The 25837-nt window shown below is 40.2% G+C and overlaps 2 protein-coding genes and 1 long non-coding RNA gene across 6 annotated transcripts; 2 read left to right on the top strand and 1 right to left on the bottom strand.

The window, feature by feature from the left end:
• The first annotated feature begins 2640 nt into the window (after positions 1 to 2640).
• On the top strand, positions 2641 to 3706 carry LOC145430054 (uncharacterized). Its single transcript, XR_013910458.1, has 2 exons — positions 2641 to 2816; positions 3257 to 3706. It is a non-coding gene; the product is annotated as an uncharacterized LOC145430054 (long non-coding RNA).
• A 13637-nt stretch (positions 3707 to 17343) lies between these two features.
• On the top strand, positions 17344 to 22400 carry LOC113025913 (syntaxin-2-like). Of its 4 annotated transcripts, none has more exons than XM_080304383.1 (9): positions 17344 to 17448; positions 17762 to 17806; positions 18120 to 18219; positions 19099 to 19173; positions 19545 to 19618; positions 19778 to 19886; positions 21331 to 21404; positions 21519 to 21656; positions 21745 to 22400. In XM_080304383.1, the coding sequence occupies exons 2-9, from the start codon at positions 17768 to 17770 to the stop codon at positions 21916 to 21918; spliced, it is 783 nt and encodes a 260-aa protein (XP_080160509.1). In that variant the 5' UTR covers positions 17344 to 17448; positions 17762 to 17767; the 3' UTR covers positions 21919 to 22400. The 4 variants fall into 4 exon arrangements, with proteins under 4 accessions (XP_080160509.1, XP_026029938.2, XP_026029939.2 ...); XM_026174153.2 differs by having other exon boundaries at positions 17345 to 17448; positions 19557 to 19618; XM_026174154.2 differs by having other exon boundaries at positions 17420 to 17552; positions 19557 to 19618.
• A 1060-nt stretch (positions 22401 to 23460) lies between these two features.
• On the bottom strand, positions 23461 to 25439 carry pgam2 (phosphoglycerate mutase 2 (muscle)). The gene is made up of 3 exons (XM_026174157.2): positions 24840 to 25439; positions 24543 to 24723; positions 23461 to 23941 (listed from the first exon to the last, which is right to left on the bottom strand). Exons 1-3 carry the CDS (start codon positions 25254 to 25256, stop codon positions 23772 to 23774), a joined length of 768 nt encoding a protein of 255 aa, XP_026029942.1. The 5' UTR covers positions 25257 to 25439; the 3' UTR covers positions 23461 to 23771.
• Between the last annotated feature and the right edge of the window lie 398 nt (positions 25440 to 25837).

The raw sequence follows: 25837 nt of genomic DNA on the forward strand, positions 1-25837 counted from the left end.
AGTCCATGTTATTATTGTGTGTTTAAACAATCTACAATAAACAATCTAAGATTTTTAATCAGTGATACTGGTAATACTCGCCGTAACAATAAGTGAGGTCAGCAATGGTAACGAAGCAAGTTATTTATTTCCTAACTAAGTTCCTAATTGGCTCAGTTAACTGGAAGAAACACTCAAGACACTTCATATGCAAAGATTAATTAGAGAATTTGCCGTGGCAGTGTGAATGGCTTTAGTAATTATCTGTACAAACTTGTTCTGACAACAGAGCTCCCTCTTCTTTCCTTTCCACACTCATCCAGGAAAGAAAGATAATCACTGCCATGTCAATTTAACTGTGTAACCCTGTAATAAAAACATAATCATTTACAAATATATATTTGTTTTGCATCACAGTCACTGATCCATCAGGGATTTTTGGCACTTTATTGGTCATAAAAATATTTAGTAAAAAATAAGTGAATAAATAAAAATGTTTCATCTTGTTTTGCAGCCATTATGATGAGAGCAGTATACTCTACTCTTTAAATGTTTAAGATGATAATCTACAATTCGTTTAAATTGTATTTAAATAAAAATTGAATAACGAAATACAATAAAATGACACTATTTGACACTATTTTTTACAATAAACATCAGATATTTTAAAAAATAACAACGAACTAAAAAGAACTTTAAGTTGAATCACTGCCTTCAAACTGAATTGATCAGTAACCAATGTAAACATGTAACCATGGTAACTTTTTTAGGCGACATATTTCCCTAGCAAATATTATGCAATTCAGATAGCTCATTTAAATGCCTATTACTGACTGCAGTTAACAGATAATCCACCAGAGGGCAGGTGATTGCCTGCAACAGGTTTCTTTAAAAATCACTGATCCTGCTGATATACTGTATATAGCATATTGACTGAAGTTATGAGTCTGTTTTGTAAAGGGATTTTTGTAACAGTGCTCATTAAATGTCAAATAATACTGATAGATTATTTGATTAACGATGATTGGAATTATTTATTATTTAAAAATATGTAACGATTAACTAAGTTTGCTCCACGCTGACATTTGGAGGCATGATTTTTCTCTGTGTAGAAGATCAAACCATGCTTTGTTCCTTGTTTCCTGTTTCTTTGCTGACATTTAATAATCACACAGTGAGAAATCCATTATTAGAGAAACAGATACATCTGAATCGCCATCCCTAATCGATTCCACCTGTTAAAGGTTGTGACATGCTTTATCTCACTTGAAACAGTAACTCCCCTGCCTGGGCCAGTTCAATGGGAGATGCTGGAGTTCATTCTGGGAAATACAGGAAGTCAATAACTTGAGCAGCAGTAGATAAATTATAAAAAAGATATTTTCAGTTGCTCCCCTATTTACCATGTTTGATTTGGCAGATTTTTTACACCCGAACCAGGGATCTTTACTTGTTAGGCAAATATGTAAAGCACAATGCTATAGAGCCACTACACAGTAGACAAAGTATACAATGTATAAATGTATATTCCACAACCTTACACAAATAAGGTTGTTATATTCTGACCATCCCTGATTGACAAGCCCAGAGCATTTCCATTTTCATAAAAACCTTACTGTGATTTTGTACTGGGGCCTCACAGCAGCTCAACCTGCCAGTGTTATTGTTGTTGTCCTCCCACTGAGCATTACATCATTATATCAGATGTGGCTTTTAATCATGAAACATTTAAGACTGATTGCACTGAGCACCCTTGAAATCAACCGCTTCATGTGTGTAGGGGGGGGGGCTTAAATTTGCTTGCAGTTACCTCCTGAACTGGAGAAAATCACCACATAAGTGTATGCCTTGTGGTATTTTAATAGATAATGAAATTTCTCATTGAAATGTAGGAGGAGGCACCAGAGAAGGAGTAGGAACAGCAGAGGTGTGTGTCTGTTGAATTATGTAAGCTTGTAAAAGAGAAGCAGAGCAAGAGATACTCCTCTACAGAGACTCCTATAACCCCCTTACCTTGACCTCTACATTTTGTATGCTGTACATAACGCAACAGTATAATTATAATTATAATTGCTTATTGGGTTTTTTTGTTTTGTTGGATTTTTTTATGTCAGGTGAGAGTCGGAACTTGTCAGTGTATTTTAATTCTCTGCTTTGACAAGATTGAGAGGTAACCTGAAATATACAGTGGGGCAAAAAAGTATTTAGTCAGCCACCGATTGTGCAAGTTCCCCCACTTAAAATGATGACAGAGGTCAGTAATTTGCACCAGAGGTACACTTCAACTGTGAGAGACAGAATGTGAAAAAAAAATCCATGAATTCACATGGTAGGATTTGTAAAGAATTTATTCGTAAATTAGGGTGGAAAATAAGTATTTGGTCAATAACAAAAATACAACTCAAAACTTTGTAACATAACCTTTGTTGGCAATAACAGAGGTCAAACGTTTACTATAGGTCTTTACCAGGGGCCCGTTCTTCGTACGTCGCTTACTACATCCAAGATCAAATCATCGCGCTAACTCTGAGCTCGCTATTCCGGTTCCCCGAACACACCTGTTGTTGACGATTAGTATAGCTGGATGAAGTAATGTGAGATCACTGGGTGGCCCAACAGGGGCTACGCATCGATAGTAGAAACATTGATCGGCAACCCTTTGATTGGTCGGCGAAAATGTCGAAGGAGCGCGCTCGGTATTCTTCGGCAGCAGAGCAAGAACTCTTGAGTGAGGGATTTTAGGAGTTTCAGAGTCTAATTAAAACGCAAGGGAACACTGCAAAGGCTGCAAAAGCAAGGAGAGAGGGCTGGCAGAAAGTTGCTGACAAATTAAACTCGTAAGTAATTTAATAATAACAATAATAATGGAGTGGATCTATATAGCGCTCTTCAAGGCACCCAAAGCGTTTTACAATGCCACTATTCAGTCACTCTCACATTCACACACTGGTAGCTGTCACAGCTGCCCTGGGACAGACTGACAGAAGCCAGGCTGCCATATCGCGCCATCGGCCCCTCTGGCCAACACCAGTAGGTGGTAGGGTAGATTTATCATATCACACTATATTATCCAATATTATATTACATTATATTATATTACATTATGTTATATTATATCCCCTTTCACATTAGAGCCACAACAGGACCCACTAGAACATGGGAACAAGTAAAAGTGAAATATAAGAATATTCTACAGAATGGTAATATTTATCACTTATATTGCTTTTCGTCTCTTGGACAGAGACCCTGAAATAATCTGTTTGTTTGTTTATAACAGCAACCAAGAAAAGGGGCAGCGCAAAAAAAGACAGGTGGTGGTCCTGCACCCCCTCGTCAACAAGTTGGTTAAGTGAATAATACCCTCACGGGAAAATCGATATCTCTCTATGAGCACACTGTCGCGCTGAGCTAAAGGATCCTGTCTGTCCCGCAATATACGCTGGATTCTGAGGACTCTCCTTATCAATCTTGCACCTTCCGCAATGGGTGGCTCGCGTATACGGACAGGACATGGCTGCAACAGGCTTCCCAAATCCACCTTCGCTTTTATAGCCGTGGTCTCTCATCTTGATTACACGAAGTAAATTGCAATTACTACTCTGAAATCTGAATTACATCTGTAATAATCACATACATGTAATAGAATGTTAATAGTACATTTCCCTTTTTTAGGAAATGACCTGTATGTATCTGTGTGACATCAATAAAAGGATCAAGTGCTGCATTATCTTTAGTTACATTGATGTTATTTATTTATGGTACAACAGTGGTAAAATATCGCTGTTGCTTTCGTATACATGAAGCGGAAATACCTGAGTGGCCGCGATCTAATCCTGTTTACATAAAGTAAACCTGCTCCCGAGCAGGTTTACGCTTACGGCTCTGTTGCTATGACAGCAAGTCCCGGATGGGCTTCGAAGAACCGAACGATCCAGGATCACGCGAAATCGTCAACAGTCAAATCCGGCTAACTTACTTAGCGAGGTACGAAGAACGGGCCCCAGGTTTGCACACACAGTAGCTGGTATTTTGGCCCATTCCTCCATGCAGATCTTCTTGAGAGCAGTGATGTTTTGGGGCTGTTGCCGAGCAACACTGACTTTCAACTCCCGCCATAGATTTTCTATGGGGTTGAGGTCTGGAGACTGGCTAGGCCACTCCAGGACTTTCAAATGCTTCTTACGGAGCCACTCCTTTGTTGCCCGGGCGGTGTGTTTTGGATCATTGTCATGTTGGAAGACCCAGCCTCGTTTCATCTTCAAAGTTCTCACTGATGGAAGGAGGTTTTGGCTCAAAATCTCACGATACATGGCCCCATTCATTCTGTCCTTAACACGGATCAGTCGTCCTGTCCCCTTGGCAGAAAAACAGCCCCATAGCATGATGTTTCCACCCCCATGCTTCACAGTAGGTATGGTGTTCTTGGGATGCAACTCAGTATTCTTCTTCCTCCAAACACGACGAGTTGAGTTTATACCAAAAAGTTCTACTTTGGTTTCATCTGACCACATGACATTCTCCCAATCCTCTGCTGTATCATCCATGTGCTCTCTGGCAAACTTCAGACGGGCCTGGACATGCACTGGCTTCAGCAGCGGAACACGTCTGGCACTGCGGGATTTGATTCCCTGCCGTTGTAGTGTGTTACTGATGGTGACCTTTGTTACTTTGGTCCCAGCTCTCTGCAGGTCATTCACCAGGTCCCCCCGTGTGGTTCTGGGATCTTTGCTCACCGTTCTCATGATCATTTTGACCCCACGGGATGAGATCTTGCGTGGAGCCTCAGATCGAGGGAGATTATCAGTGGTCTTGTATGTCTTCCATTTTCTGATGATTGCTCCCACAGTTGATTTTTTCACACCAAGCTGCTTGCCTATTGTAGATTCACTCTTCCCAGTCTGGTGCAGGTCTACAATACTTTTCCTGGTGTCCTTCGAAAGCTCTTTGGTCTTGGCCATGGCGGAGTTTGGAGTCTGACTGTTTGAGGCTGTGGACAGGTGTCTTTTATACACATGATGAGTTCAAACAGGTGCCATTCATACAGGTAACGAGTGGGGGACAGAAAAGCTTCTTACAGAAGACGTTACAGGTCTGTGAGAGCCAGAGATTTTCCTTGTTTGAGGTGACCAAATACTTATTTTCCACCCTAATTTACGAATAAATTCTTTACAAATCCTACCATGTGGATTCATGGATTTTTTTTTCACATTCTGTCTCTCACAGTTAAAGTGTACCTCTGGTGCAAATTACTGACCTCTGTCATCATTTTAAGTGGGGGAACTTGCACAATCGGTGGCTGACTAAATACTTTTTTGCCCCACTGTAATACCCAATAGACTTTCCCCCGCTGGTTTCATGCTGCTGCTTCACTGGGGACTCATCATCAGTGATGTAGCAAAATTGCTTCCCAGCTGCCTGCCTGTCTACTCTGAGTGTACCAGTCCGCGAAATCACTACTAAGCACTGCTGAACCTGGCAACAAGCAAGCATTATTGATTCACATTGAAATCTCTTAACAAGAAAAAGTGCAGGCCTGCGCCACTCCGCAGGATGTTAAGGTGTTATAGTCCCTCCCTGTTAACAATAAAACCATGTCACCATTACACATGCTTTATAGAGAAGTTTTGATAAATGCATTGATAAGTAATCTACTTACATACTGCATACCATTATTGTGGTTCTAAATGCTATTTTGTACATATTTTAAACATTTATAATAATTTAGCATTAATTTCAAAAGAATTTGTGACATAATAAATTAATAACATAACATTGTACTAATTTTAGGTAAAATATTTTTTATTTAAAATCACAACTGACATATTAACTTTAAGACATGAAAAGGCCAACAGAGCAAATAAATAGAAGTTCATAGTTGTACATAATCATGTAATTGAAACATTCTCATTTTGAGAACATCAGCTGCCTTTTTCTGCTGCTGTCTGTATTGCCAAGCAGCAGACAATCAATCCACTGATTCAGTAGTCCAGCTAATTCAGTATGACACTACTAGAGACTGTGCCCATGAAGCAGTCCCACCAGCCTCTGCACTGCAATGGCAAGTCACAACATCTTAAGCTCCATCACGATTATCCCACAGAGCCATGTTGTCTGTGATGTAGATGCTGGGGCAAGAATGCTGGCAGAGACAGTTGGCTGGCTAAGTCTGTTTTAGCTTTGGACTGGTCAGACTGCTAATTAGTAATTATGAGCTCATTATTGCATGGCCAGGACACTATCCAAAACAACAGAATTACCTATCTGAGGAAATGCAGGATTTGCCGCAGGGGCTGTAAGAGAATGTGTAGCGGCCAGTCTAATTTTGAGAATCCTTGTAATTATCCCTGCACGATTTCTATTCAAGAGGGAAAAAAAAAAGGAAAAAAAACATATATATACATATATACACATATATATATATATATATATATATACATATGTGTATATATACACACATACATATATACACACATACATATATATACATATACACACATACATATATATACACATACATATATATACACATACACACATACATATATATACACATACATATATATACACATACACACATACATATATATACACATACATACATATATATATACTAGGGGTGCAACGATACACAAAATTCACGGTTCGGTTCGGTTCGATACTTTGGTGTCACGGTTCGATATTTTTTCGATACAAAAAAATGTTCATGCCTTTTTAATTTGTCATTTATTAAAATTATAAATATATATTTTAACTCAAAAGTACAGTTTTTAAATTTAACCCTAACCCTTGTGCGTGTTTTTTATTTTTGACAGCGAATGCGCACCTGTGGACCACTTATGTGCACCCCTGGTTATTTAGCTCGTCATATCGCAGCCACAGAAATTCTTTTGTCCATGAAACCATAAAGCTGCACTTTCTTTTTGCCTTATAGTCTGATTTGTCATAACTTCTCCGTTTTGTGGTAAGCTTTTCTTTGGCTGTCACTTCTTCACCCTGACCTGTCTTATTTGGCTCAGCAGAACTGAAATGCTTTTACACACTCACTCACATAAGCTCAGCGATTCTCTGCGCGATCAACCTCTCACATGTTTAAGCTGCGGGAGATTTCACTTGTCATGTTTGCATAGTAAGCTAACGATTAATAAGACGATGTCAGAGGAATTGGTGCACAAATTATCATCACTCACAGATCAGTACTGTCGCTCTCTATACACAGTTCGCACGATTGCAAAGTGAAAGCAAAAAAACGAGCGCAAATTCAAACGCGACTTCAATATGTCACATATTGACAGTGGCTCACTGATGCCAATGACATAATTACCCAGCTACATTTCTGAAAGAATGCAAAAGCATTGACATATATTTTTCCTACAATAGCCCGACGGGCAGGGCAGAGATAGATTTTGGTAGCCCGACTGAAAAAATCGCTAGCTCCGGGACGTCGGGCTAGCGATATTGCAAGCCCTGTATCTGATTGAGGAATCACTCCTCTTTGGAAAAGAGAGTTTATTACAGAGAAATGGCTCTTTCCAAAATAAAAGCTATACTATCCACTTCTTCTGGGCTATATTCTCAGCAGCATAAGGAGAATCATGTGCTAACAGCTGTCTAAATGACTCGGCTAAAGTTAGTAGCATGCTTGCTTTTTTTGTCTGCTTCCACTTGTCTTTGCACTAGGATGATGTCGGCTTAAATGTGCAGTCATATTCGTCGTGTTCCCACTAGTGCTTTCAGGTTAATCTCGTTGAAATGACCTTAACGCCACAACACGTTAAGTATATGTATATGTATATACATATATATACATATACATATATATACATATACATATACATGTATATGTATATATATATATATATATATATACATTATAAGTGTTGTGATGTGTTGTGTTTTTGCAGCTTCACCATTACAAAAATACAGTATGGCACCTCTTGCTGACTCAAAATAAAGATATAAATCATCTACTGATTAGTTGCCAGTTGAGACTGCATCTACACATCAATGTGATATCCTGAAATTACACCAAATTTTTCAGTTGTCAAGTAAATATTATAAGAGCTGATTCAGGCATTGTGCTTAGAGGCCAAAGGGAAAATAGGAAATGCACTATTCTTCTTTAGAATGTAATCCTGAAGCTACCTCTAGTGGCCAAAGTGCCTACATCCTGTGATATGAAGATATACAACTTGATGCATGTCAAATGTATATTAGATCCCATCAACACAATGTGTCAGATGATAAATTTGTTCAGGTCTATCCTTAAGAAATAACATCTGTATAAAGCATGTCATCTGTACGGTAGCTAGAGACGTAGTGACAGAAAGGCTGTCTGTTTGTTGGGTTTAAGCCAGGGTTTTTACACATGGCCCACGGACCAGAACTGCCCCACCAAAGAGTCCAAATCACCCACTGCAAGGAAAGAGTCCTGCCAACCAGTTTCTTTACAACAGCAGCATTTCTTTGTCATGTTTAAAAACTGTGATGCATTGTTTTACCTTTTTTTCCACTTTATTTACAATATTTTTTTTTACTGGTTTGGCCCATTTCAGATCAAATTTGGCTGTATATGACTCACAGTAAGTAAGTAAGTAAGTAAGTAAGTAAGTAAGTAAGTAAGTAAGTAAGTAAGGATGGATGGATGGATGGATGGATGGATGGATGGATGGATGGATGGATGGATGGATGGATGGATGGATGGATGGATGGATGGATGGATGGATGGATGGATGGATGGATGGATGGATGGATAGATAGATAGATAGATAGATAGATAGATAGATAGATAGATAGATAGATAGATAGATAGATAGATAGATAGATAGATAGATAGATAGATAGATATTACTGTACCCCGGAGCAGAGTAAGGTTATGTAGAAATCCAGTAAGAAATCTGCTACCTATATGTTTTATTTCTAGGTTAAATATTGTTAGATAGTGAGTTTGATAGAAAATAGTTAGTCCTAAAAGCTGTGCCAAATGTGCAGTGACACAATCGTGCAGAGATGGTCCGTTTTGCAAGGCAGCATGTAGGTAACATGTAAGGGGGGGGGGGGGGGGGGGGGGGTTGATGATACATTTGTGTGCAGTGTTAACACTCTTTTAGAATTGGATTGGAATTGGAACCTGGAAAAGCTTGAATCATTTTGCAATTTTCTTTCTTAGAAGCTTCATACTACCAAGGCCTCATCTGTGCAAGTATGCCTGCCTCATTAAAACACTTAAAGCCCTGGAGAGCAGCCATTTGGCTTTTCTACCTTTAAAACCCTCCTACCAGCCAAATGGCTTTTAGCTAGGCTTTAGCTTCAGCCAAGTGGAAGCTAAATTGGCTAGTCATTCATATGTATATTAGGTTGTTACCTGGGAATTCTGGAGGGAGGGGAGTGGGGGTGTGTGAATGAGGGGGTGGGGGAGCTGCTAAAAGCTGTGAACTTCCTTTTGTGTTCGTCTGATGCATTCTCAATCATCCAGGGAAATAAATCTCCAAAAGTCACCAACTTGGAGTGTTTCAGTTTGCCATCTTAGGGAGAAATCAACACACATGGGTGTATGTCCTGTGTTGCTGAGATTTATTGATAAAAACAGTACAAAAAAAATCCAACCATTTGTACACATATTTACAAATAATAATTGTTAGATATTTTAGTATTATGGGAGCATGTACTGGGTACTTTTTTTGATGATATTAGAACAGAAGATTCTGTGACTCAACAAGGCTCATTATGTTAACCTCATTTTCTCTTGCTTTGTCAACTCAAGATTTTATGGTGTGAAAGTAGATACTAAGGTTGGAGGGAAAACACCAACAAATCACTCTTTTACTTATCACTCTCTTGCAGAAGATGTTTATGTGAAGACCATGTGGGTTGTGTCAGAACTCACGGATGTAGGAGACCTCTGTATAAGATTTATAGGCCTTGAGAGTGCATCTTACTGCAATTGTAGAACAAAGGATTCCAACTGTCTATTGTTTAACGGACCTGTCAAAGGTATGTTGAGATACGATTGTAGAAGGCCTCTTTCAGAGCTGGGGGACCTTTCTTATATGGTTTTAACTTGAAACTTGTTGACACACGAACTTTCTGCTGCACAAAAGAATAAAACTTGAGTTGATTTTGGGAAAGCAACCTGAACAGTCTCTGTATCATTTTGTTCTCTTAACTGCTCCCGATGTCGTAACTAACCCGCTGACGGCATATCTGAGTGCTACTTGAGAATATATTGCTGAGTGTTACTTAAGAATAATTTTGAATCTTATAGGGTAAAGACAAAACTCTGCTTATAGACGGCCTCGCCTCAGGGAAACCCGATCCACGGACCAGACCTGGGACGGAGTTTCTTTCAATAATAAAAAGTGAGTACATAAAAATATAAACATGCTCAAACTAAACCAAAAGGGTTGTGTTTTAAAATGTCCCACAGTACATCAAACTTGCTATTGTCAGATGAAGAGTTCTCACAGCCTTCATTCATACTGTTTGTGGTTAATAGTAAACATCCAAGTCAACAGCCACTTTGCAATTGCCTACAGACAAAATAACAAGATTGGACAAAATAACAAGATTGGACAAAATAACAAGATGGAGCTATGAAAACAAACTTGGCATGTAAAAAATTTGTGAATCTGTCACAGTGACTATTTACATAAACGTGAGTTAAGATAGTGGTTTAAAATAACTACCCAAATAAATGTAAGCACAGCTGCCGAGTGGCGAGACTTCCTAAACAGATCATTTTCCTGTATTCAAATCAGTTGATTTTGATTTAATTCAACTTTATTGTCATTACACATGTATAAATACAGGGTAATGAAATACCCTGTATGCATCTAATCAGAAGTACAAAGAGCAGAAAGCGCAATAAGAGAAGATTATATACAGATGGTGGGAATAGTTATGTACATATTATGTACAAATAAGTGAAGCATACAGATGTTTATATTTTTCAATACAGATGTGCTACAGATGTACTACGGACAAATGATTCTGATCCCTTAGAAAGACAGAAGACTCAGATGGTTCCCCGCTGTAGGAACCCCATCTTCTTACGAACCTTTTACTTGTAAGACTTTATCCAGTTGCTCATCTTAGGCAATTGCAAAGTGGCTGTTGACTTGGATGTTTACTATTAACCACAAACAGTATGAATGAAGGCTGTGAGAACTCTTCATCTGACAATAGCAAGTTTGATGTACTGTGGGACATTTTAAAACACAACCCTTTTGTTTTAGTTTGAGCATGTTTATATTTTTCAGGGATGCTACCACTGAGCTACTAAAAGACCAAATGAGTCAAGAATTATAGTTAATCCACAAACAGCTGAGCACATTCTGATATAAAATGAAAGCCCCAGACACAGGCCCAGGTGCTACAAATGTCTCATTAGGAAGACTAGTGGTGACCATGAGCCAGCATACATAACAGGCCACTGAATCTAAGCAGCTAAATGACTGTCATTCAAATGTCATCCAGTTAATTATTTACACCTGTGCCTGTAGCACTGCGATGCATCATCCTGCTGTGCAAAATTCAAACCTATGTCAAATGTGTGCAGACGGTGACCAGGTGTCCCACTTTGTTTTAACCTTTGTCCTGGGACCCAGACACCGAGGCAATGACCCACATCTTCATTGGCTCCAGCAAACAAGAGGCAGCATGTGAGACTCAAAAATACATGACACATTGACACAAACAAAGATGAGACAGCAGCTGTAACGGTAGCTGACAGTTTTAAATATTATTTGGATAGAAAAAGATTGCAAAGTGTGCATAAAAACTATAGCATAAGACTTAAAATCTCATTTTACTTTTCATTTATACTTAGTGCATTTAATTATTTTCTGATCTTCGCTAGATTTTGTGTTGTCAGTGTCCAAGTGTGGATTAGTTCTTGTTTTGTTTTGTTTTTTCTGTTCTCTTATGTTTCATTGTAAGTGACACACTTATTAAGGACAAGTGTCATTTTGTGCCCTGTAGGCATTATTGTGTATCTGCAGTCTGTTTTATTGGTGAGTTTGGCAGGAGCGACAGTGGCTATAGACAGTAAATTCAGTGTGATCACAGCTTTGTAACTGAAGTAACTGATATGTTTGGCAGTGGGATCTAATTTCAAACAAGCTTTAATATCTTGCCTTTCTTTTTCAACAACATTGGGCTCAGCAGAAAAAAGATCTGCCACTCTGCACAAAAACAAGAGTAAGTCATACTTATAGCAATAAAACTGTGAGATTATGATGATGGCGGCGCGTACACCACGTGAGGCCCTGCGTCTCTTCAGATTTTGCAAGTTAGCAGTGTTATTCCTGCTCATTTCAGGTCTGTTCGTTCAGAACATCCTCGCTTTTACATCTGACACCTGACGAGAGCTTTTGGATACAGGATTACATAATTTCAATTGTTTTATCAGTAACCTTCGACTCATCCATGAAATAAGAAGAACACCGAACGCTTTGCAGGCTACTCGGCTGACAGGAAGTGTTCGAAGAAGTGCAAACAAAGGCGGGGCACCAGCTTTAAAAGAACGTTGTCAACTCTGACCCACGACACATGTGGCTGGGCATTTAGGCCATCTCTGACTATAAGCCCAGCAATTCCACACAGACAGCCATGAATGTGTCCTCCCTCAATGAGCTAAATAACTCCTACGCTGGTTTTGACAACAAGAAAAAGTCTTCCAAAACCCTACCCTCTGATGACTGCCATACCATCACTCTTACCACCATAGATGTCCATAACGCATTGAGCAGCATCAATGTTCGCAAGGCTGCTGGCCCTGACGGCATTCCTTGATGTGTGCTTCGAACATGTGCTGAGTAACTTGTAGGGGTCTTTACCAACATCTTTAACTTGTCGCTTGCCGAGACAGTAGTACCAATGTGCTCCAAGACCACCTCTATTGTGACAGTGCCGAAACACTCATCACCAATGTGCCTGAACGACTATCGCCCTGTAGCCTCACGCCCATAGTTATGAAGTGCTTTGAGCGACTGGTCCTGGCACAACGCAAAACATGCTTGCCCCCCCACACTGGATACTCACCAATTTGCCTATCGAAGCAATAGGCGTACAGAGGATGCTGTATGCACAGCGCTTCACTGTGTACTCTCACACCTGGACAACAAGAATGCTTATGCAAGAATGCTGTTTGTTGAATTCAGCTCAGCATTCAATACAGTTATTCTGTCTAAGCTGGTCACTAAACTTGTGGATCTTGGAATCAGCAACTCTATCTGTAACTGGATTATGGACTTTCTGACCAACTGACCCCACCATGTTAGGTCAGGCCATAACTGCTCTACCACCATCACACTCAACACTGGCACTCTACAGGGCTGTGTGCTGAGCCCCTTCCTCTACTCCCTCTTCACCTATGACTGCAGGCCTATGTATGGATCCAACTCCATCATCAAGTTTGTGGATGACACCACGGTGATTTGTCTCATCAGTGACAACGATGAGTCTGACTACAGGGAAGAGGTAAAGCACCTACCTGTATGGTGTGCTGACAATAACCTGATCCTGAATACCAGCAAAACAATGGAGCTCATTGTGGACTTCAGGAAGGATAAGAGATACACCCATGTCCCCATCTACATAAATGGCACTGCTGTTGACCGGGTTTCCAGCTAGTTCCTGCGGACCCACATCTCTGAAAATCTGTCCTCAACCAACATCTCCACGCTGGTCAAGAAGGCCCAGCACCTCTCTTTCTTGAGAACACTGAAGAAGAACCACCTGTCTGCTGACATACTCGGTAACTTCTACCGCTGTGCGATAGAGAGCATCCTGACCAACTGTGTCACAGTCTGGTATGGGAATTGCTCTGTTGCTGACCGCAAGGTTGTGAAAAACGCGCAACGCATCACAGGGACTCCACTTTCTGCCATTGATTATGTCCACAAGAAGAGACTTCTACACCGGGCAAGCATCGTTCTCAGGGACTCCTCTCATCCTGCCAATAAACTCTTCCAGCTCCTCCCCTCCAGAAGGTGCTACAAGACCCTTCAGACTAAAACCAGCAGGTTTAGGAACAGCTTTTTCCCCACAGCTGTCATCCTACTGAACTCAGTCCCAAGCTGAACCTTTCTATCCACACTCACTTAACCTGCTACACTCCTCCTCCCCCTTATCCCTCCCAATTACAATGACTGTGACTGTCATTCATTCTCAACATTCACTGTATGCTCACATTGGGTACTGCTATAGTTTAGGACACTGACATAACATAGTCTCTGTTCTAGTACAAACTTACACTATTTACTATTATAGTATGTTCAGAGTGCTACTCTGCCACTACTGTAGATATATTCATAGCACTCTGTAGATCTGTTTACCACACATCGGTACATCTGTATATATGTAGCACATCTGTATATTTGTTCATAGCACATATGTATATCTGCTCATCTGGATAGCAATATAGAACATCTCTATGCCATACAGTTCATCTGTATATCTCTACATATGAATACATCAGTACACCTCTACATTTGTCCGTAGTACATCTGTAGCACATCTGTATTGAAAAATATAAACATCTGTATGCTTCACTTATTTGTACATAATATGTACATAACTATTCCCACCATCTGTATATAATCTTCTCTTATTGCGCTTTCTGCTCTTTGTACTTCTGATTAGATGCATACAGGGTATTTCATTACCCTGTATTTATACATGTGTAATGACAATAAAGTTGAATTAAATCAAAATCAACTGATTTGAATACAAGAAAATGATCTGTTTAGGAAGTCTCGCCACTCGGCAGCTGTGCTTACATTTATTTGGGTAGTTATTTTAAACCACTATCTTAACTCACGTTTATGTAAATAGTCACTGTGACAGATTCACAAATTTTTTACATACCAAGTTTGTTTTCATAGCTCCATGAATGAGTATGTGATGGTATTTTTATATATGTGGACATGAACTTGCCCTACTGATACTGACAGTCATGCCACTCTGAAGAACTCTGACACAGTAGTCTGTTTCAATTTCCTACCTTCTGACCTTCTAAAGAACATTTACACCATCAAAGACTTTTATAGAAATGTTATCATGCACACACTCTTGGACCAGGTTTGAAGAAGAGACACAGAGAGACACAAGCATGCATTCCCTCCCTCGCGCACGCACACCCAACATGGAGACAAAGAAATAGACGCCGTACACATACTCACTTCCCATACACACTCTATACTCCCAGGTCCAGGCACCAATACGTCCAGAGAGGCAATCAGCCCCCATACCCAGGAGATGGTTCCCTTCACTCTGTGGTGGAGACAAGCAGACCGTCCTGGCCACCGCAGCAGCAGAGCAGCCCACCAGCTCAGACCCCAACCAGATGACCAGCTCCTCCTCCCGGCCTCCTTTAATTTTCCTCTCCAATCAATGTTAGGTCCAATCCTGCATTTCTAATGCAATCTTTTATGATGGAGAGAACTTAACAAAAGAAAAGCTTTTGATAAGGAAATGTAAATGTAAACTATTTCTCAAGACGGTAATCTAGAGACACGCACGTGGACTATGCAATTCTTTCTCTTTCGAGGTCCCAGGGTTTCCCTCTAATCTTCCATGGAGTAGCAGGCACTGATGAGTGCAACATCAACAGCACCTCTGTTTACAACATGGCAGGGGTGGAGGCATGGATGGAATACTTAGAATCCCTTTTTGCTCACCTACACAAAAAGGGAGTGGAGAAAAATAAACCAGGAGAAATCTGCATCATTTCCTTATACAGAAAAAAAAGTGCGCTAACATAATAATTTCTAATCAGCCAGGCATCATGAATAAATTATGAGCCCAACTGAAACAAGTCACAGAAGATCTTTCAAATCTAGGATGTAGAAAAGCTGTTCTACATGCATGATGTAGTATCTGCTATGAAGTTTTTCAGTGGAACTACTCAAGATATACACTGAATTGAAAATATTTCATTGTTTTTTTCACTTATTTGCAGGAAAGGAAACATCTACACAGTACTTGAGTTTAATAATGTAATCCTGAAAACAACTTGTTTTCTAGAAATACTAATCAGTTCAAATCCCCACAAATTGGTGACCAACATGCGGCTAGGGAAAAAACACCACATGTCAATTAAGTGGTTGTTTGACAATATCTAAACTATAGTAGTGATTTTACCTGCTTTTTCTCCTTAGCACAAGCATGAAGAAGACCTAAACATTGATTTGGGGGATTTAAATTATTAAATTAGAGTCAAATAGCTTACTGCATAAACACGTACATCAAAAAATATGTCCTTGCATCCAAGTGCTAAAACCACGGTTGAAATCAGAGGATACATGAGCAGGATAACAAAAACATGTAAAGACTATATAAAACTGAAGAAGCTGGAACCTCAAAAGAGTTTTGTATTTTTTTATGTATGTAAAAGATTGGGGAAGAGTTAAAAGGCCTTGATCAGATACAAAGGCATACTTGTGCCCTGTGCCTTATAGCTACATTACCTGAGATTTCCCACTTATAAATTTAAGCAGATTGTTTCATATATTTTCATATTTATGAGAATGAATCATTTTTAGAAAGCTACTAATATTCACAGTAGAAGCACCTGTAGACTAAATGGTAAATGGACTGGCACTTACATAGTCCCGTTCTACTGAGTCGAACACTCAAAGCACTTTCTACAAGCCTGGTTCACCCAATCAGACACACATTCATGCAATGCTTTTATCTATGCTTAAGTGCTTTCTAACATTCACACACACACCCACACTCTGATGGATGCATTGGGGGCAGCTCAGGATGCCAAGGATACTTTGGCACGCAGACTGGAAGATTCAGGGCTCAATCCAGCGACCTTCAGATGAGTAGATGCTGTACAACACAGCACACTAACAAAAACTGAGGTTTAATTGGCATATTGGTAATTTGATAGTAGTCTGAATTCCATTGAATATGGTTGGAGACCTGAGTCTGGAACAAGTAAAGCCTCAGAGTCCTAATCAGATGACATTAGCTGAATTTTATTCTGATAGCTGAAACTATTCTGTGTACAGTATGTACACATTCCGGTGTGATTTGAGTAATTGTTGAAGGAAAAAAAAGACCTGCCCATTAAAACCAGTTAGCTAGGGCTTGTTACCAAACATTTGTAGAGGTGTTTGTGGGTATTGGGCAATTACAAGCTATGCCCTGGCTGCAGTTAACCGCACAGCATACAGTATGTTAGCACTGGGATTCGTACTGGTTAACTCCCGTGTAGGAAAAGCCTTTCAATCCCCTAAATCTCACTCCCTGGTATAGTTCTAATGCTAAGTCTCGGTGAACTACAGTAAACAGACGGCAGGTGCATCACTCCCACACCTGCTCCGTAAGAAAAGTACCTTTAGCCGCAGGACAGGCTCTTTGTTTGCTTTGTTGTGACGGTAACGCGCCTGCGTACCAGCGCACTTTATTACACAGGTGAGCTCATCGAGCTGTGCTAACAAGAGGAAGGGCAGAGAGCAGGTGAGGCCGAGCCTTATCGCCAATACCGAAAGTAACAGTATTACGAGGGATTCTTCTTTTTGTCGTTGTAGTCACCGTAATGCCGACCGTGTGTTAGCCGTTTGGTAGGTTTTTAAAAGATTTTTAAAGTGAAAAGACTTTCTCGGAAAAAAGCCTACATCCAGTTTGTCTCGCTTATACCAGCAGCGCGCTTTGTGTTTTGTTTTTTAGTATTAGATATTAATGCTAAAACATTCAAGGGATTTTCCCTGTTAAGGTGGTGTTTTTCAGATCTCTTTAACGGACTAATGTCATTTTTCCTCACCTGTAAAAGGACGAAATGACGGCCACGAAAGACATGGAGGATTTTTTCAAAATGGTAAACATGACACAGCTTTGAGCTACGCTGTTCTTTCTGAAATAGCTCAAATTTCATATGTACAATATTTTAAAGGCAATACTTAATACATAGGTTAACTGTCATAGACTGTGTAATTACATTTAAATGTGTAATTTCTGGCAGGGGTTGTCTGATAAACGTGTGTTCATTTTGCTAGAAATGTGTTAGCCTCACAAAAGCAAAGTACCATGTGTGCTGTCAGACCAGTTCCCACCACCATACCCCATATAATATTTTCATGTTGTGTGTTCCAAGCTGTGTAACAGTAGTGTTTGCATCCATGCATGTGTAGGTGGGGGAGGTGAGAGGCCTCATTGAAAAAATCTCCTGTCAAGCAGAGGATGTGGGGAGAAGACAAGCTGCCATCCTTGCGTTTCCGAGTCAAGACAAGAGTAAGTGCTGATTTTTATTTTTATTTTCAAAAAGAAGCAAGGACAAAAGTGAATTCTTTGTTGTTATGCTGAAGCATTCAAACGGTCTCAAATTCTCCTTGTCACACAACAGCAACAAGAAACACACACAACAAAGAGTCTAAACAGCCTTTGACAAACACACCTGAAGCTGTTTGTACAGCAACAGACTTGGTAAATGTTACACAGATCAACATGCTTAGGAAGTTTAGATATAGCTTCAAAATCTGCATATACTCACACACCCACCCACCCACAGATGGAGATAATAACAGTGTAGCGTGCAAAAGGTCACGAGGTACCTCAAATTAAACCGTCTCCAGCTTGTGGTGGTATTCTTTACACACCGTTATTAAGAAATGACTTGTTGTGCTTATAGCAGCGGTGCATTTTGTAGTTTATTTTTGAGTAGACAATATTAATACTCAAAAATGCAATTTCACTGGCCTCTCTAAGATGCTCTTTTTATTCCTACTCATGTTACTGACCCAGTGTCAGTTCCCCAGCTCTTTCTTCTTAGTACCACTTACCTTTTATTTAACTTTTTTTTAACATTTTCTTGTCCTATCCCAATTTTGAGACATTTGAGACATAAAATGAGTAATGTTTATTTTAAATTGTACATTTTCTATTATAAATAAAATATGTTTATCAGATTTGCTGATCAATGCATTCTGTTTTTATTCACATTTTGTACAACATACCAACTGTTTTTAAAATTGAAGATATAATATGAACATCACAAAAGCACTATATATAAAACTTAATCCTTTTTGACACCCGTGGTGTCTGTCTGTGGTGATATTCACCACACACAGTAGTTATTTCCTCTGTGGACTGAACTTGTTTTGTTCTTCCCAGGAAACAAAGATGAGCTGGAGTTGCTGAACAATGAGACCAAGAAGAATGCTAAGTTAATCAAAGCAAGGCTAAAATGTAAGTGGACACATTTTTTTGTAAAGCACTGCAAAATTAGCTTTTATGCAGTGTAAGTTTTTGGCATGCAGTTAGATAAAATTTATCATTTTTTTTATATGAATAATGCATATTTAGCTGTGTTGTTATTGTTTAATATAATGAAATGGGGAGGATCAGTGCAGCTGAGTTCCTCATACAGTGGGAATAGTTTGTAACACAGGATTTGACTTGTAAATGTGTAAAAAGGAAGTGTGGTGTAGCCCACTCAACATGCCTTTTGTAAACAAGCTGACAACAACACTGAGCTCTTTACTGTAACTGCAGAAAAGGACTGTGACATAGCAGACTTTGTTTAGTTTTCACTTGGTCCTGTATTCATGTTAGATCGGATTGTTTTTCAGCAATGCAGAAGCCTGGGGATGAGACCGGAGCTACAGTAGCCCAACGTATTAGGAATAACCAGGTGTGCAAGTAGTTTTATTTCCTGTCACAAACCAGGTGCAAGATGATTGTCTGACACTCCTTTGCAGTTTCAAACACGCCCGACAAAATCACTCCTGACAGAGGTCTCTTTATTGACATTTGAATTGATTCACTTCGTTCTCTGGCTCTCTTTCAACAGCACTCGTACTTGACTCGGTGGTTTGCTGAAGTCATGAAGGGTTACCATGAGGCACAAATTTCCTTCAGAGAAAAATGCAAGGCAAAAATTCAGAGACAGCTGGAGATTGGTAAGTTGCCAAATCTAAAAGGGAGCACTTGTCCCTCCTCACCCTCACGTCAGGTTGTGTAAATGGATTTTATTTCATACACCAGTCCATACTGCATTGAATGGAGGGCGCTTCTGCCAATGCTTTACTAGCAGGAAAACCTACACTAGTGTAAGTCACTGTGAGGGTGTTTGCATAGTAATAGCACTTTGGATAATAAGCTGGTGTCATTTTGGAGCAGCAATTTACAGTCTACAGTTTATGGTCAGCGCTCTATTGTAAATAAGTGTCAGGTTCATTGTTCTTTCTCATGACTCACTACTTCACAGTATTATAACCAGCTTTCTATTATACGTCATGTTCACAGTTTTCTTTTTCTCCTTTTGTAGTCTGAAGTTATTTTGTACATTTAAACAGTAAAGCAAACTGTCCTTTCAATTCCTGTTAAAAACAGTGCTGCCTTACAGTTTACATGCACTCACAAACTACTTTATTAGATACACTTTATTATTATCTAATAAAGAGACTGGACTAACTTTCACCTTAATTCTTCATGGCTGCCAGCCCATCACATTCAAGGTTCTATGTGTTCTACATTCAGAGATGTTTTTCTGCATGTTGTAATGAGAATGATAATTTGAGTTACTGTTGCGTTCCTATCAGCTTGAAGCAGTCTGGCCATTGCCTCTGTCCTCAGGCATCAACAAGGCATTTTTGCCCAGAAAACTCATGGGGTATTTTTTTGGCCTATTCCCTAAAAAAACCCTAGAGATGGCTGTGTGGGAAAATCTCAGTAGATCAACAGTTTCAGACTAGCCAGTGTGACACCAACAAACATGTTACATTCAAAGTCACTTAAATCACCTTTTTCCACATTCTGATGCTCAAACACAGGTCACCTTGTCCATGTCTGCATGTCTAAATGCATGCACTGCGTTGCCATGTGACTGGCTGAATAAAGAGTTATGTTAAAAAGATGTTGAATAGGTGTACCTATAAAGGTGGCAGGTATGCTATGGTAATTGCCAGTATGTTAATGCCATTAAATTTGATTTTTTTTTCCTTCAAATCTGCAATTAATATTGTACTAAGCAGCTGGCAGGGTGAACCTCTGTTTAATAAGCACTCATACACGCGGTTCCCCATGATGACATCTAGAATAGTTACAGGGTGCAGTGTATCTGTGAAAACTGCTTTTAAGTGTAGTACTTAAGCTGCTCCACAGTACGATACACTGTAATTTAAATGTGCAGTAGTACGTTTAGTAAACAGACTAATGTAAATCATTATAGCAGTAAGTAGAAGTTGAGGTGTAATTGCACCATCCTGTGGTGACTATCTAACTGGCATCCTTGGCAGCACAAAATAAGTCTTGGTCTTTGTCTGTTATTTATTTAGTTGTTGTTCAATAAATTAAGTTCCACAAACATGATGAAACTTATTTAGTATCTTTTGTTACTTTCAGTGAATAAAAGCACTACAGGTAAAGAGTTGGAGGAGATGTTGGAACGTGACAATCTTGCCATCTTCATATCTGATGTGAGTGGAATCCAACATATTTTTTGGGGGGGTTACTCAGATAAGCAGTTTTTGTAGGTTTGAAGCCATTTATATGATAATTCAAACACAGCTTGAGCATTTTCTCTTTCGCAGATCACCTCTGACAGTCAGATTTCCAGCCAGGCTTTGACTGAGATTGAACTTCGCCATCAGGAAATCCTCTGCCTCGAGTCCAGCATTAAAGATCTGCACGAGATATTTGTTGACACTGCCATGATGCTGGAACTCCAGGTAAAACAAGTTACCTCGCGTGGGAATGTTTAATGAAGATTAATGTAACATATTTGTGAATGACATTCATGTTTTTTTCTTCTCCCAGGGCGAGTTAATCAACAACATAGAAAGAAATGTCACAACTGCTGCAGAGTATGTAGACAGATCAAAGGAAGAAACAAGCAGAGCTGTTGACTACAAGAAGAATCCTTATAAGATAACATTTCTGCCGAACTTCATGAAGTCCCTCAAGAAAAATAGTGCCCCTGATCCTGTGTGAACAGTGACTACACCAAATGTCCTGGTGTGCATTGAAGTCAGTTTTATCTGATTTATGTTGCCTGTGTGCCCCTCAGGCTCCTTTCTAAAGGATTTTGATGACGCTGTTGTTTTAATGAAAAGAATTCATTTGATAATAGTAAAACGATTCTGTGGACAAGGCAGCAGCTTCCTAACACCACCTTCAGTCAGTGTATTTAGATTCCTAGTCCTCAGGGTTTAGGTTTTAGAAATGGCAAAACAGCCCCTTTTATGTTTTCCTTCAGTCTCTTATTTAGCCAGTAGGTGTCATGACAACACTACAGTGTTCCTTCTCTATTTGCTGCCCTTTAAAACTATGGTGCTGCATATTGTGTTGTTTTGTTTTTTTAATGTTTGTTTTTTAATGGTTTAATATAACACTGTGTTAAAGTGAGAAAAAATGTCTGTAAACTGACCACGCCGATCTCAAAATAAACCTGTGAGGAATGGTGCGGTACTTAATTCATGGGTCTTGTATTATGATAGCACAAATGAAAGAGGAGAAGGGATTGCTTTGATGATTGAAGGCAGAACACAGGCAAAATCATATTTATAATGTAAGTGAAGGTCAACTTTAAGTTGATTTGGTTCAGCTAAAAAGCTATATGTTGTTTTTAGTGCGCACAGTGGCGATCCATATTATGGGCAATAGTAGCAGAAACATTCATTCAGAAACATTTGGATGACTGATTAGAAGGTTAGGATTTCAAGCTTCCCTGTACCGTAATGTTAAGCACCCAGCCTTCTCTTTAGCAGCACTCCATACTCTGACCTCAGTTTGCTAACAAGATGAGAATGTGCGACAATCAAAAAGAATGTTACTGTGGTGTAACTTTGTGAAAAAAAACAAAGGCTTGCATTAGAATGCTGTTGCAGGCCTGAAGAATTTCTCCTCACATAAAATCACTTCAAGGGGACAACTAAACAGTCTGGATGTACTTGCAGGAAGATGACAAAGCGTCTTGTGCTATTAAGCCATGAAAACAACTTCTACAGGGATGAACCATTCTTCCAAAGGTTGTCTTGGTTGGGGAATAAATTTGCATTAATTTTCAATAACACTTTGTCAAAAGGGACAAGTCCACCCAAAACCTTCAAGAAAAATCTGGAAATGTCTGCATTTATGTTTCTCCCAATGACTGCAGTCACTTGTCTGTACTGACTCTTACCTGGGCCTTAAGTTCAATAGGTACCTGTTTAAAATTATTGCGTGTGTTCGTTTTTCAGTGAGATCTGACTGGAGTGGAGGATGAGCAAGCATATTCCTGCATTATGGGAGTGCTGCCAGGTTGAACCCATTGACTTATCCATTAGGCTGCGTTTCTCGCTCTCTTCCCCCCTCCTCCCCTCGCTACAGCTCCTGGATAAGATTTCACAGCACCTTTAGCACTTTGCTGAAAGCTCGGATTTTCAAACAGGGAGGGAAGAAGGATGGGAGATAAGGATGACGATGTAATTTAAAGACACAAAAAGAGAAAAGAGGTGCAAGAAGATAAGGAAGACAATGAAACTGATACAGCACTACATAAAAAGATGGTTTCTTTATTGGTTGCGCCAGGTTGGCGAGGGCCCACAAAATAGGGCTTGGCCACAAAGGACTGAGTGGTGTGTGATGACATCAAATGTTAGGCCCTGCAGTTTTGCTTTGAAAGGTTATCCCTGTGTTTGTCATTTAAGCAAACAGTAAACTAATGGGCTGAAAGTGGCCTGTCTCCAAAAGAACCATTAAACGTTTCCCCAGTTGGAATGGACAACAAGGATCTACTAATAGATTAGAGGAAAAGGTTGAAGGTGGGTAACAGTCTCTTTTTCTGCCTCTACAAGGAGTCTGGCTTATTTCTTCGCTTTGCCCTGGGCAGCTACAGCCTCCATGGCCTTCTTTACAGTTTCCTCATCACCGAGGAAAGACATGGGCTTAATGGGCTTCAGGTTGGCATCCAACTCATACACAATTGGGATTCCCGTGGGAAGGTTCAGCTCCATGATGGCTGCATCAGACATACCTGGTGATGCAAGCAGACAGAGTAGATGAAGACATGCGGAGATCAGCATCAGAGGGTACAATACACTGTACTGTAAGTCTGTTAGAATCCCAGCAACATAGACAGGACAACAGATGGACAACAGAAAAAAAAAAAGTAAAGCATGTTTTCTTTATATCTCAGTGTATTTTAAGTTCCCTCAGATCTGCCTCTGTCTTTCAACACTGGACCTGCCACTCCTATCTGACATTTACTATTGCCCTTGAAGCTCTTTAAAACCCTTATCCGTCTCTGGGCTGCTCCTTGAAAAAGTACAACCTTTCTACATAAAGGTCGTGACTGTAATGGGAACCAAGCTCATGACCCTCTACCCTGTCCCTGAGATCTGGTGTGAGCCTCTGCTGCTATTTATAGACAATCCACAACTCTTGTCTGTATGTGTGTAAAGTCTGTGTAAGTGTGTGACACTGGCTATTCAGGTCAACTTTCTGCAGAACTCTTTGGCTATCATGAAAGAATTTCACTGTTAAGTGTTCTGCAGTGTCATTTTTTAAGTCACTCTATCTACTGTGTCCGACCTTCTCATTCTTTTCTTTTTGTAAACTTTGTCCACAGTGCTTACCCTCTAAGTGCTTGACAATGCCACGGAGGCTGTTCCCATGGGCAGCAATGATGACATTCTTCCCAGCTTTGATTTCAGGAACAATGACTTCATTCCAGAAAGGCAGAGCGCGGGCAATGGTATCTTTAAGTGACTCACATGTGGGCAGCTCACCAGGCTTCAAGCCTTTGTAGCGTCGAGACTGGAGGCAAAAACAACACCGCAAAGTACAAAAGCTTAATAACTGACAGCACTCTCAAGCAAATTCTGGAGCAAAGTAGCTTAGCTTAAAGCTAAGCTACTTTGCATTTGTCTCACCTCGCTGATGATTTTGTGATAAGGGTGGTCCTTATCCATGGGGGGAGGTGGGATGTCAAAGGAACGACGCCAGATCTTCACCTGCTCTTCACCGTGCTTTTCAGCCGTCTCGGCCTTGTTGAGCCCAGTGAGGCCTCCGTAGTGGCGCTCATTCAGACGCCAGGTACGAATCACAGGCAGCCACATCTGGTCTGTGCCCTCCATGATGGTCCACAGGGTCTTGATGGCACGTTTCAGGACAGAGGTGTAGCACACATCAAACTTCATGCCTGCCTCCTTGATAGCCTGGGCACCACGCTTGGCCTCCTCCACTCCCTTTTCACTGAGGTCAGCATCGAACCAGCCACAGAAGCGGTTCTCTTGGTTCCAGGCGCTCTCGCCGTGGCGGACAATAACCAAACGATGGGCGGCAGCCATGCTTAATACTATTTCCCTAGATTTTTACTTAAACCAGACACAGAGCCCTCAGCCCTCCTAAGTTGTGGACACTCACACACACTCTGGCTGACCAACAGTAAGCCCAAGGCAGCATACCACACCCTTTTTATAGCAACCTGGATCATGGCAATGCCTAGCAGACAGGCCTTCTTTACTTTCCCCCTGTGAGAGGCCTTCATACTCTGATGGACACACTGGGAGGACCAATAGAACCAGGCCTCTATCCTGGGACATGTGGTGTCTGGGAAGGCCAGAGGTCAGATACTGATCCAGAATAGCAACATGACTTTTAAACTGACATCTGTGCAAGAAAAGTGTAAAGATCAGAGTTGGAACCTCATGCTCAGATGAAGCATTTCCTCACTCTTCAACTCACTGCACAGTGAAGATTTTGTATGTTTAGTAAATATTTGTCCACAGGGCATTTGTTGTGTAGGCATAACAGTGACTATATGACTCATGTAGGTCCTCTGTGTTCCACTATGGCTGGAGAAATTCCATTTTCAGTGTGTCACTAAACAGCTGCATACAGTAGCTGCCAGTGCCAGCAGAAAAAATAA

This window comes from Astatotilapia calliptera, chromosome 7 (genome assembly GCF_964374335.1).
Source record: "Astatotilapia calliptera chromosome 7, fAstCal68.1, whole genome shotgun sequence".
NCBI classification, from domain to species: Eukaryota; Metazoa; Chordata; class Actinopteri; order Cichliformes; family Cichlidae; genus Astatotilapia; species Astatotilapia calliptera.